Here is a 14,195-nt window from a genome sequence, read left to right on the forward strand (position 1 = left end):
AATGAATGCATGTATTTTTATCATTTCTTTTATTGTGGTGATAACCCTTTTTTTGAGATATTTGGGATTATCTTATAAAAATTTTTAAAAAATAAAATCCAAATACCTTTAATCTCCAGAAAGGATAACTGCTGCTATTTGTTTCACGGTAAAAGAAACGAGTAGTTTTTGTAGCAGTATTTAGCATACGTTCAGTTGGAAGTCCTTGTGTTTGGCTGATATAGCGTATCTGAAACCAAAAAATAAATTCATTTGCAATTTAAAATGCAATACTATTGTTTAAAAAATATGTTAAATGAATATCCATGAAAAATCATAAACCGATTAATTCTTCCTAAAATTTTTGATCCATAACAGAATGAACTGTTATATAAGTTACAATAATTATGTTAATATGCTGTCATTCAACAATCTTTTCTTAAGGATCCATAAAATAACAAGAGGTAACAGATCAATCAAGAGACAACACAGAAATTATATCTAACCTCCTTTATTAAAAATTATCAGAAAAATTAAATTTCCATTTAGTCTGTCTTGAAAATATGACCATATAACCTCAAGATTTTTCATTAAAAAAAAGGAAATAAACATACAGTTGAACTCTGTTATAAAGAGAATCAAGGGACTCACAAAATTTCGTTATAACCATTACAAACTATATCAGTGATAGCAGAGATGGGGAAACCCCTGGGATCATTAGACAATGAACACTTTATATCAGTGATATACTTCCTATTTTTTTAAATTTTCAATAACTTGATAAAAAGATAGAATCAAAAAATAACAGAAATATTAGAGAGAAAAAAATAATATAAGTATATACCTATATATTATTTGTATTAATATGCTTGTATAAACTACAATACACTTAATATTAAACACAATTTATTTCTCTGTAATTAAAAACAACACTAATCAATAATAAACATGATTTCAATTAGTCTTTATTTATGAATCTTAAAATTGATGTTTGTTTTAAAGATTTCACTTTGATATTTCTTAAGTTTCCCCTTAAAACACTAAACATGTTAAAAGACTCATTACTTACCTCAGTTCCTTCAAAAAAATTGACTAATGTGTACATTGCACCTTGAGCTTGGGAGATTGTTGGCACTGATTTTGATTCACTTTCACTTGTCATCATCACAATCACCATCTTTATCATCTGTGTTGAGCACAACATCTACAATGTCACTCTCTGTAGGAAGACCACTAGTTAACAAGTTGTCATCGACTTGTACAAATTCATCAATGTCATTATTAAAACCTACAATGTTGTTATATAGCAACCATTCGGATAATGGTAAGCTTTCTTTGTTTCCATCACATTCATCTACAATTGAAATTTCATTTGAATTTCAGGATATGATCTAGTCAAGGAGGATGCCTTTGTGTGTGCTAGGTGTCTAGAGCAGCAGTTCCCAATCAGTGGTTTGCAAACCCATGGGGGGTTCATGAAAATGTTTCATGGGATTCACACTAAAAATTCTGTAATGGCGTCTGCTTAGATTTACAGTCTATGCAAGTAGCACAGTGTCACTGTCCTCCCCACACTGGGTGGAAAAGGCCCCGGTTCAAATCCCGTCGATGAAGCAAGAACTTTAATGGCCTTTTTTTTTTTTTTTTTTTTTTTTTTTCACTCTGTGGCTGAGTTAATCAGTCTCAGACGTAGGTAGCAAGGTCTCCCCTGCCCCAGAAACTGGGGTTTTTTGTCCAGCAAAACAGACAAATCAACCATAGAACACACGCAATTAACAGACACAAAGGCTCTTCCGTAGCCAGGTGGGAAGGAGCAGCAGTGCATAGCACATGCTTCTTGATTAGACCGGGGTTCGAGCCCGTCACCACCAAATATGGAGGATGTGGAAAGGTCAGGGAATGACCACCGCATATCCCGGAGCAATATGGCCTTAGTTGCTAATGCTCCTAAAAACTAAATAACTAACTAACAGACACAAGACACACAGCACGGCAGATGAATTTAATTATTCGGGTGACCTAAAAATAAGTGTTTTTTTTTTTTTTTTTGCTTAGATTTATATAGGTATATTATTGTAAACTACAAAATATAACTAATAAAAAACAGCAAAGTGAAATAAAATTAAATAAAAAGTACATAATTGCCAAAGAAAGACACCACATCTCCCACAATTCCTTATAATTGCTTTACTATCTTACAGTATATCACGTTAAATATGTTTTCCATACCAAATTTTTTTTCATTCTCAAGGATTATTATTATGTATAGGTACTTCTTTTTTTTTTTTCCTTTTTTTTTTTTAGAACCTATAGTTCTTAGTACCATGCATAGGTTGAAGGTTGAAAAGGTGAAAGAAGATACTCGTTGACATTAGACTTGAACTTCTGTAGATTGTAATTTTCAGGAAATACATATGAAGGAAGGTTGTTACAGAAAATGGAAGTTGAATGAATAAATGAGAAGAAGAAAAGTTTGAACTTGGACAGTAAAAGGATGTTGACCGGTTGCAGTACATGTTTGGACTACTTTCAAAGAGAGAGAGAGAGAGAGAGAGAGAGAGAGAGAGAAAATTATAGAAGCCAATTCAGAAGAACAGTGCCCACTCAAGTATCTATTGAAAAGGCATGCAACAGAAACAGAAAGTCTATGAGACAAAGAGTCTAGAGTCTAGAGACTGTTAGAGATGGGTCATTAATTAACCTAACTGCTCCCTTTTGAATGGAATCTAGAAGCCAGAGAAAGGGTTAGGGGGCACTGCCCCAGATGTCGGAACAATATTCCATGGTAGGCTGGATTTGCAATTTTTACAAAGTCACCAACTGTTCAGAAGAAAAGCAATGCCAAAAGCAAAAGAGAAAACCCAGTTTTTTAGATGCAGAGGAAGCAACATTTGTAATGTGCTTTATGCCAAGAGAAATTAGAAGTCAGAGTAATCACCAAGATCTTGCCTAGAAATCGGAGAGTCATCGAAGATAAGCATAGGAGCAGAAGAATCCTTTATCCAAGATATACAGTAAGACAGGACTGAGTTTTAAAAGGATTGAAATTAAGTTATCTTTGCCTCACTGGAGATCAGCATTTAAGGATTGGCAATGGATACTCGAGAAGTTGAAGCTGTTTGGGCATGGTTAGGTTTCTCAAACTAGAAGGTGGAATGCAATGTGCTATCATCAGCAAAACTATGGATAGGATTTCCGGTCAATGGAAGAAGGTCAATAATATACAAGAAGAAAAGAGTGGGAGAAAGAACTGAACCTTGGGGAACACCAGCATTAGTGGAGAAGTTAGAAGACAGACAGAGAGCCATCTACCATCACCCACAGTGAGTGGCCAAAGAGAAAACTGGATAACCAACTACAAAGAACAGCTGGCAAACAATATTAGTTATTTAGTTATTTGATTTTTTTTAAGAGCATTAGCAACTAAGGCCATATTGCTCTGGGATATGCGGTGGTCATTCCCTGACCTTTCCGCATCCTCCGTATTTGGTGGTGACGGGCTCAAACCAAGGTCTAATCAAGAAGTGTGTGCTACGCACTGCTGCTCCTTCCCACCTGGCTAAGGAGGCGCCTGGCAAACCATAGGATGGAAGCTTATTAAGAAGACCTTTATGCCAAACATGATCAAAAGCCTTTGAAATGTCAAGAGCAATGGCTTGAGTTTCACTAAACTTTTCCATTGAATTTGTCCATAAATGGGTAATGTAAGTCAGAATATCACCAGTGAATCGACACTGGTGGAATCCATACTGGCGATCGTTGATCAGATGAAAGATTTCCAGATAGTTTAAGAGTTGGTGGTTAATTGTTTTTGCCATTACTTTGGAAAGAGTAGAAGTAATCGCAATGGGACGATAATTGGATGGAAGGGTTTTGTCAACCTTTTTAGGAACTGGCTGGATATGAGCAAATTTCCAAGCAGAAGGAAAAACACTTTTGGAATAAGAAAGTGACACAAGACGACACAAAACAGGAGTTGGTTCAGAGGCACAGGTTTTGAGAACAAGTTTTTTTTTTTTTTTTTTGATTTGGTAGTTGTTGGCGCATCGGCTTCTATGGCCATATTGCACCTCCCAAGGTTTTTGCAGTACTTTGATCCAAGCCCGAGGCGGGAATCGAACCCGCGACCTTTGGGTTGCCGGGCAAGTACTTACCCACTCGGCTAGCCCGGTCGGCTTGAGAACAAGTGGAGAAATACCATCAGGGCCTGGAGCTCTCTTAGAATTAGATTCATCAAAATGCTTCTGACATTTTTGGATGGAAGACCACAGGAAGCATTGAATGGAATGTACTTGGAATGGTTTGAGGTGATTTACCAAGATCATCAATACATGAGTTGGAAGAAAAATGGGATGCTAGCAGTTCAGCTTTACCCTTGGCCGAAGTGACAATAGACCCCTCTGGTTTTTACAGTGGTGGGATCAGAGATGGGCAAAAGTTGCAGCCAATAGCTTTTGCAAAAGACCAGAATGCTTGGCTACCATTAGGACAAGAAGCAAGTTTTCTACTCTTAGCCTGTCGAAAATCTAGTTTGGACTGATTAATAATGGCTTTACAATTCTTGCAAGATTTGGTGTAGGCAGAAAATGAAACTGAAGAGTTGGAAACAAGCCAATTACGACATGTAACATTCTTCTCTTGAACAGCCTTAGCACATTTATTGGAAAACCAAGGTTAAGATAAAGGATGAGATTTTAAAGTGGAGTGTGGAATAAAGGATTCCATTCCTACAAGAATAATTCACTGACACGATGTGAGCAAACGTTGACATTAGAAGTTTTGAAACAGTAATCTGACCAAGGAAAAGAAAAAAAGAAATCTCACAGATCATCCCATTTTGCATTCTTGTAATGCCAAACAACACAAGGTAGGGAATAGCCATGAGATAAAGGCTCCATTGGAGAAGAGACAATCACCAAGTTGTGATCTGAGGTGCCTAAAGAACCAGCTTCGACTGTGTACTTAGAAGGGTTGTTTGTGAGAAAAACATCAAGCGAGTTGGCTATATGGTTAGGATCGTCCGGTATTCTGGTAGGTAAATGAACAATCTGTGCAAGGTCATTAGTAATTGCAAAAGCCTCGGAATCTCAACCAGCTGGGTCTGTGTGACTAGAAAACGGAAGCCAGCTGGAGTTGTGAACATTAAAATCACCAAGGAAAATTACCTCCCTGTTAGGAAAGTTGGACTGGAGAAAGTCAAGTTGCAAAGAGAAGAAGTCAAAGAGCTCCAAGTGATTAGTGGAGTTAGGAGAACGGTAGAGACAACAGATGAATTTGACACAATGAGGTAGAGAGATTTTAAGCCAGAGAAGATCGAAAAGAGGAGATTCCAAATTACCAAGTCTCTGACAGGGAATATCAGAACGGATATATGATCAAGTACCACCTTTGAAGTGAAAGGAATCATACAGCGAATAATTTGGGCAACTGAGATGAGCAGTGGTTTAATCAACCGATAACTGGGATTCTGTCAGAAAAAGTACATGGGGTTTGGCAGATTGTAGGTGGAAATGGACATCGTTGAGATTAGAACTGAGACCACGTATATTTGTGAAATGAACTAGGAAGTGTTTGGGAGGTTTAGATCTTTTCACAGATAGGTTTTCTCTATTAGTTTGACAATTCATGGTGTAATTCATGGGGTATTCAATAGAAAGAAAAAGTGGGGTGGACATGCTATATAAAGTAATGAAATTTTTGGTTATGGAGTACACATGGTAAGAATATATCCAGATCCTTGACATAACATGACCTCGACAATGGCCCCCTGCATACACACTACTCAGACTCCCTCCAGTCACTATCTGGCAGAGTAGAGGTAGCAAGATTATACATTAGCTGATCCGGAAGTCTCCTAAAGAGTTATCAATAGGTTTGGTCCGGTGTACTAACTAGCGGCTGGCCTGCAAACACCATTTTAGAGCTGTACCCTAAAAATGTAACAGAGTTTGTATCTCCATGATGATCATCATAACCTCAAAGGACATCAATCATACTGCATGTTGGAAGAGATGGGGAAGGGTTGACCGGAACTTAGCTCTGAAGATTAAACATAGGTTCCACCACTTCAAGCCTCCAATAAACAAAGTGGTGGTATTGCACCGGTTGATGAGAGTAATCTACCACCTAGTTAAGCTTTCTTGTTTGCAGTATAATCCATAGGAAGTTTCCTTACATTTTTGAAACACCAAAGTTTTAATGATTTTCCGAAAACAAACAGTTTTTTTTTTTTATCAGTTGCTGTCATTTGTGCATACAAGCACCGTTAAGTGAGTCTTTGATTTTTTCCACCAACACATTTTTCCCTTTTGAATGTAAATGTATTGTCAGATGTCAAATTATAAAAGAGTGCTGTTTCGTCGGCATTGTAAATGTCTTCGTCAGTGAAATCTTTCCTGATTCCTGCCCGAACACAGTCAATCCATTCATTTGCCATTATTGGATCTGCTGATGGAGATTCTCCACTAATTTTTGCATAAATTATGTTATTCAGTTTTTAAATCGATCCAGCCAACCGTTGTTACATACAAAATTGTTGCAACCAAAGTGTTTAGCAAATTTTTGCGCTTGAGCCTTCAAGATTGGACCATCTATTGAAAATCCAGCACTTCTTCATGTGGTGAACCACTGAAGTGATGCTTCATCAACATTTGTAACTTCGCACTTTCTAAATTTTTTTTTTTTTTTTTTTTCGGTTATGTTCTTTTTCCAGTGCTGATATGTAAACATCTTTATTCTTCCACAATGTCAATACACTTGAAGAGGACAAAGAAACGTTTTACGCACTTCAATATATTTTGCACCATGTTCTAACCCACGAATAATTTTGACTTTTTCGCGGATCAAGAGACAATTTCTTTTGTTAGTAGACATGTTTCCGAAGGAAGGGTTTGTTTCTAACCGATTTTATTTTAAAATGATAAAGTGATCTGCATACAAAGTTCTTAGAAGTCCCGAAATGCATACAAAATTCTTAGAAGTCCCGAAATGCATACAAAATTCTTAGAAGTCCCAAAATAAATTTATGGCTCAGTGAATACAAGACAATCTGTAAATTGGGTAATGTGACAAGTGGAACGGAAATGCACTACTGTATAGCCCCCATCTCCAGAAGGACAAGGTCATAAACTGACCACTGATCCGATGCAGGTGGTCATAAAGCTAAGTCATCCTTTTCATTTTCATATATTTCAAGAATTGGGGTTTTTTGACTATCCAAGCAATTAAGAATGTTTGCATAGTTACCAAAATTTGATAACAATATCAGTGTATTATGCTCATTATAACAGTGAGTGAATGTATGGGAATATGAGTAAATTAAAATCATTATGGCTTTTTGCTTGTTACAGTCGTGATGTCATTATTTCTGTGCTTATTATAACCAAGTTCGACTGTACATATAATTCCTTTGCTCAATAATTAACTTTGCATTAATGTCATTTTGAAGAATAACATCTTTTCTGTTCTCTTATTTTATCACATTAGGATTAGGTATAAATAAAAAAAATTATTAGGTATTGCATAGTTGCAATACCTAATACCTTTAACCTTTAACAAAAGATTAAAGCTGGGGTGTCCAACCTATGGCCCACTCCTTCACATGGCATGGGCCATGGCCATGTAGGCAGCCTTCAAGTGTTATACGTCCCACAAATTTAAAACTAATATGCCACAAAATTTAGTTTCACAGTGACTTCTGAAAATATTTATTGTTAATAATATTTGATTTTATCTATATCTTCTTCAGAATTCATCAATATTATTATATAACCATATAATAGGGATGTCATTAGCATTATGTGATAACTGGTGGATTTTCATATTTAATTATTAAATGTAAAAAAAACTGCAAATACAAACATAGATAACAAAAATTAAATTTTATTTCAAATTTTGAAAAATGCATAATTGGTGGTAAGGAACTGATCTTATGGCCTGCTGCAACTCACTTGCTGCAATAACCCATGCAGCCTCCAACCTTCAGCATTTTGTACATTTTGCTCCCTAGCCAAAAAAGGTTGGACAACCCTGGGTTCAAGTTTTAGTGGCAAATGGTAATAACATTGCATAACATTGGTAATAACATAATAACATTGCTCAAGTTTTAAAAAAGTTCAAGATTTTTACTTTCTCACAGTAATCCCATAGTTGCAAATGCAAACAACAACGAGAAACTAAAGAAAATCCTCTATTTCTCTGACCCCTGCATACAAGAGATGAGAAAGATGGTATATCAGCTTGATTGTGAATGTGGTAAATTTTATGCAGGACAAACCTTCCAAAAACTACTGAACACAATCAACAAGCATGCAGACCACACCACCAGAGGAAATATTAATCAAAGAAATATAGCCCACTACACTATTAAAGAAAATCACAGATTTAAACTGAAAAAAACCTAGTCTTAAATGTGACACATCACCAAAAAAGGAAGGACTTTATGGAAGCTTACCATAGTTGAAAAACAATAGCAATACCATAAACAGGAATACTGGCAAAGTAACCATTCCCTAGCATGGCTTACCCTGTTCCAGTAATAAACTAATATATCAAGCTACTGTCCCTCTCAGAAGCTCGGTCCAAATACACTGCACGAACAACTGACCAAGGGGAACCCCTCCAGAACACACAACAAACAGCTTTAACTATGAATAACTTCAGCAGGAGACACTCGTCACACAGTCAACTAAGAACAGTTAGAGTGGACTGTACTCCCAGGACATTCTCCCTTCCCCTCCACCAAAAGACCGGCAAGACTTGATGCAAAGTATGGGTTTCCTCCTCCTATTGACCCTTAGACATCTCATGAAACATAAATTAACTCTAGCTACTCTATCACATGACTAGTTCCCAGGATTCCCTACAGCTCTGATTAATTATGTTTTTTGTCTTCAATTAATGAATATTAGAAACAGTAAGGCCAAGAACCAAAACCCTGTGGGGTCCCACTTTTGAGTATCTTTGCCTCCTACTTTTGCAGTAACATAAAAATTAAAGATCTCCAAAAGTAGGACCCCACAGAGTTTCAGTTCTTGGCCCATTACGGTTTTTAATATCCATTAATACTGATGTAGATATTTCAACTTTAATGTCCAAGTTTGCTGATAATATAAAGGTGGGCAGGATGGTAAATGATAGTAAGCAGGCTATGCTACTTCAATAAGTCTTAGCTACTTGGATAGGATGAGAAATGGCAGCTGAGGTTGTTGTTGTTTGGTTTTTAGGAGCATTAGCAACTAAGGCCATATTGCTCCGGGATATGTGGTGGTCATTCCCTGACCTTTCCGCATCCTCCGTATTTGGTGGTGACGGGCTCGAACCCCGGTCTAATCAAGAAGCGTGTGCTACGCACTGCTGCTCCTTCCCACCTGGCTACGGAGGCGCCAGACAGCTGAGGTTTAATATTAGAAATTGTAAGACTTGTATCTGAGCAGCATCCAAGAGTAACATACCACTTGGTACCATGATACTCGAGATTGCAGATAATGAAAAGTAACAATACAATCTGATATGCAGTTTCCAGAATAGCAAAGAAAGGACAGCTCACGGAGTTTTATCAATGATATTTGTCAACAGATGATTATCTATTATATGAAGCAATAGCTAGGACACACCTTGAATACTGCATATGGGTTTACAGATCCCAGTTTAGGAAATACCTTGGAAAGGGCACAGAGGGGAGTGATGAGATTGCTTACAGGCACAAAGAGGTATATTCATATGTGGAAACTTGAATTTTGTAAGCTACAATGTTTTGAAACAAGGTATTTTCGGGGTGACATGATCAAAGTGATAAGGCCTTAAAATGTTTAAGTAAACTAAATGCCAAGAGAATTTTCATGCTTACTCATGCAATAAACACAAGGGGGGGCACAAATTTAAATAAGGAGGAGATAACTGTACACTAGATGTCAGAAAATTTTCTATTAGTTAATGAATAATTGACTGTTGTTATAAACTCCCACCTACTCTTGTGGAAATTGGAAGTTTATCTAAATTTAAGGAGAAATTGGGAAAGAAATAAGTAAATGAAAGGAGGAAAGGTAACATTAAATTAAATAATTACTTTTTAAACTTTTTAATTAAAATTAAATTTTTTTGGCTAGTACTTCATATGCTTAGCTCCTTGCATCATTTTGCCAATATTTAAAAAAATTTATGGTCAGTTAAACATACAGTTAAGCATTAAATTTTAAATTATGAAAAACAAAGCCATGTACTATGTCTGTTTATCAAACTGTTTATCCCACATTCACCATTATGTCCATCAGATGCCACATTTCAAATAAATTTAATTAATTACTAAATGCAGATTCACACAGTGCTTCATTAGTATTAGCAGATTTTGAGCATAAAGCTTTTCACTCCAGAAATTTACTACCACTTATATTTGAAGTAACAGATTTTAGAATACACACTAGTATTATCTCTTGCATACTAAACAACATTTACCTGATCATACTCTGAGGAACCAGGATACAGCGGCCATCCTAAAAACAGCTCAGCAATAACACAGCCAAGAGACCACATATCAATAGCTTCACAGAAAGGAAGACCAAGGATGATTTCTGGTGCTCTATTTAATATTAAAATAAAAATTAATTTGTCTTTTTTAACCACAATAAGTTTTTACATAAATCATTGTAACTATATAATATCGGTGTAGATACACCACAGTTTATCCATAAATTTAAATTATGTATGTAGTGTAATTATTTAAAACCCATATATAATTATGCCTTGTGCATTTCATCTTTAAATACATTATCTGTACACCATTTGGCATCTCTCATATTGTGGAATCACTTCACAACTGTGATGGCATGTTGCATTACCAGGGTACCTGCCCACCCACCGATGATAGGCCAACAGCTCTGAAATGGTGCCGTCTGGGTGGTGGTATCCACTGAGAATAAATAACAGTAGTCTTCTCTACTAGCGAAGCGTTACTTATTCAGAGTAGTGCAATACCAGGTATCTCGTGAAAGCAGCCACAATATGAGATACAATTAAAACGATGCCTTTTACCCTACATACATAGTTTAAATTTATGGGTAAACTATGGTGTATCTACACCGATATTATATAGTTAATTACTTAAAACCCATATATAATTATGCCTTGTGCATTTCATCTTTAAATAAATCATTGTGATTTCATTTTGCATGCTTCATTTGAAAATTGTCTAGAATAAATGGAATCTGTTAATCCAAATTTAAACCAAAATTAATACATTGTTACAAAATTTAATCAAGCGTGATTTCAAAAAGAAATCTTGAAATAAGAATTCAGTTTAGGCAAATGGGATAGAGGTCATGTGTGCATATGCAAATCTTCAAATTTTGACAAGGGAAGACATTACAAATAAATCGCATGGTAAAATTTCAATAATCATAGGAATTAGCTTACTAAACATACACCAATGAGCAAAAACATTATGACCAGTGAGTCATTATGCAAATCGAACTACACTGCATGCGTGGGTGTTGGGACACGGTATAAAAAAACACTGATACTGAGCTCCATTAATGTGTTACTCTTGTTTTTCAGATCGGAAAGGCAGCTAACTTAAGCGAGCTTGACAAAGGCCAAATTGTAATGGCTAGATGACTGGGTCAGCGCATATCCGAAATGTGGACATGTGTTTTTGTAAAGGGCAGCACCTAGAACATCTGTTCAACTCCGCCTCGTATCTCTGAAGTATCTCGTATCTGTGAAGAACAGTATCAACTACAATTGGGCCAGATGTGTGTGACGTAGGTTTGTGTGTATTATGTGTGTGTTCTGTTGTTGTGTCTGGCCACTTGGCTACCCAGAAGCATCAATCACCTGGACAGATGATTCTGGGTACTCGTCCACACCACGGGAAGGTGGGCCAGTCCCAGTAATGCACGTACTGTCTCAAAAGAGACTCTGACCCACATGATGTTGCCAGCAGGTAGGTCAGGATCCTCTGGGGGCCCATTCCAGAGGGGCAGACAAAAAAGAAAGAAAAAGAAAAAAAAAAAAGAAAAAAACCACCCGTGGTGTTGGTAATGGGGAGAAAAAAAAAGAATAAATAAAAAATATAATAAATAAATAAATAAAACAAAATAAAAAAAAAAGAAAAGAAAAGAAAAAAGAAAAAAAAAGAAAGAAAAGAAAATATATATATATAAAAAAATATATAATAATAATAAATAAATAAAAAAAAAAATATATATATAATAAAAGTAAGTGTGGAGTGGCTGACTCCAAACAGAATGCAAGGAGGAGCAGGAGAGGAAAAAAAAAAAAAAAAAAACACCATTGTCTAATCCACTTCAGGCCCAATGCCAGGGGTGTTGACCACTCTATATGATCTCCTCCTTTGAGAAAAGACTTCCATAGCAAAGTTGTGAAGAGCAAATAAACGTTCAGGGGTTTGGAGTAACTGGTCTAATTGGTTTTCTGATATTGGGATGGTGGTCACTAAATCTTGTCTCAAGTCTTCGTACAGAATACAGTCAAAAAGAAGGTGCCTCCAGTTTTCCTTGGCTCCACAGTAGCACAGGTCAGTCGTGCAGAGGCCTAGTTGGTGCAGATTTTCATTAAGAGAGCCATGTCCAGTAACTAGAAGGGAAGTCTCTATGGTGAGGGAAAGCCAGGATTGGACCAAATTAGAGGATGTAAAGGTTACATCAGGAAGGAATCTTCTAGTAACCACTCCAACCTGGGATGTATCCCATCAGGTCTGCCAGATGTTCACTAACTCGTTGTAGCATCTGGTTTTCTCAGCTTTTGGGTCAGTGTCAAGATCAAGCTCGATGTCAAGGAACTTAGTGGGGATGCTGTTTTTGATGCTAAATACTAGTCCTCTGTAAGCAGCATACAAATCCAGAGGAAGAGTTCCTGCTATGACTTGGATGGCTGCTGTAGAAACTGTTCTGCAAACTCTCAGGGTAGCCAGTAACATTGTACGTTGGATGGAACTCAATCTGTTTCTCATCTTGACCATGCCAACTCGGTGAAACCAGGCACCGGCTGCATATATGACAATTGGAAGGAAGACTGCGTTATAGTACAGATGAAGTGTCCTCTTGGAAAGACCCCAGTCATTCCTGGAGATACGAATAATGGAGCCAGAGAGCTTCTTGACTTTTGATCTGAGATGGGTGAGGTGTGGCAGGAAGCTCAGTTTGTGATCAATTACCACTCCAAGAATGGTAGCTTCAGTAACTATGGGTAGCCGGATTCCAGAGATTTTAACCTGTGGTGGATGCCTGAGATCTAGCTTGTGCTTAAAGAGCATCATTTTTGTTTTACTTGGGTTAATGCAGAGTTTGTTCAATGCTGCCCAGGAGGAGAGATCAGACAGGACCAGATTGGCATTATGTTCAATGGCACTCATAGATTTTCCAGACACAATGATGGTAAGGTCATCGGCAAAGGCAACAACTTTGGTGTTCTCAAAAGAACGGGAGAGCCAATTCTGTAGAACCATATTCCACACCACAGGCCCCAAAACCGACCCCTGGGGGCATCCCCGAGAGACAGGCCTGAGGAAATGTCGATACTTAGATTTTAGGATAACAGTTCTTTCGGAGAAGTAGCTAAGGAAAAGTTTATATAATAGATGGGAACAGGAGATGGACCGGAGGCGCTCCAAAGCGCTGTCCCACCAGACAGTGTTGAACGCTCCCTCAAAATCGACAAAGATTGCCAATTCAAACTTAGCTTTGGAGTTTTTGATATGTAATACCAGGTCAAAAAGGGCCTCTTCAGAGGAGCGTCCTGGTGTGAAGCCATATTGATGTGGAGAGATTAGATTTTTCGCCTGGAAAAGCGCCGAGACTCTTAGGGCCATAAGACGCTCGAGAATTTTCCCAAGATTTGCCAAAAGTGCAATGGGACGGAAGGAGCGAGGGTCTGAAGGTGGCTTGTGTGGTTTCTTTATCAGGCGTAGAAGAGCAGTTTTCCAGTCCTTGGGAAAGATACCTCCCTGGAGGCATTTATTGTACAACAGGAGGAGGTATAGCGGCCTTAGTTTAAACAGACGAAAGATGAAGGTATACTCTATCTGGTCTAGGCCAGGGCATTTGTTTGGGTTTATTTTCTGTAATACTGCATTCAGCTCTTCCAGGGTGAAAGGATCCGTTGTGCTTTCTGTGGCGTAGTTTCGATTTGCTCTTCTAATTGCTGTATGCTCTGGGAGATCCTCAGCAACATCGTCTGGAGGAAACAACCTGTCAAGGATT

At 37.4% G+C, this 14,195-nt stretch overlaps 1 protein-coding gene across 7 annotated transcripts in view; it reads right to left on the reverse strand.

Annotated features, from left to right (window-relative positions):
- LOC150079830 (homeodomain-interacting protein kinase 2-like) overlaps positions 1 to 14,195 on the reverse strand; it is a 264,858-nt gene that overhangs the window by 103,237 nt on the left and 147,426 nt on the right. For all 7 annotated transcript variants that reach the window (XM_090383658.1, XM_090383655.1, XM_090383654.1 and 4 more), the window contains 2 exons: positions 10,432 to 10,555; positions 107 to 229 (listed from right to left, as the gene is read on the reverse strand). In XM_090383658.1, coding sequence (XP_090239784.1) covers positions 107 to 229; positions 10,432 to 10,555 — 247 coding nt within the window. The remainder of the gene's footprint in view (positions 1 to 106; positions 230 to 10,431; positions 10,556 to 14,195) is intronic.

This window comes from Mastigoproctus giganteus, chromosome 10 (assembly GCF_048544385.1).
Source record: "Mastigoproctus giganteus isolate SK-2022 chromosome 10, ASM4854438v1, whole genome shotgun sequence".
NCBI lineage: Eukaryota > Metazoa > Arthropoda > Arachnida > Uropygi > Thelyphonidae > Mastigoproctus > Mastigoproctus giganteus.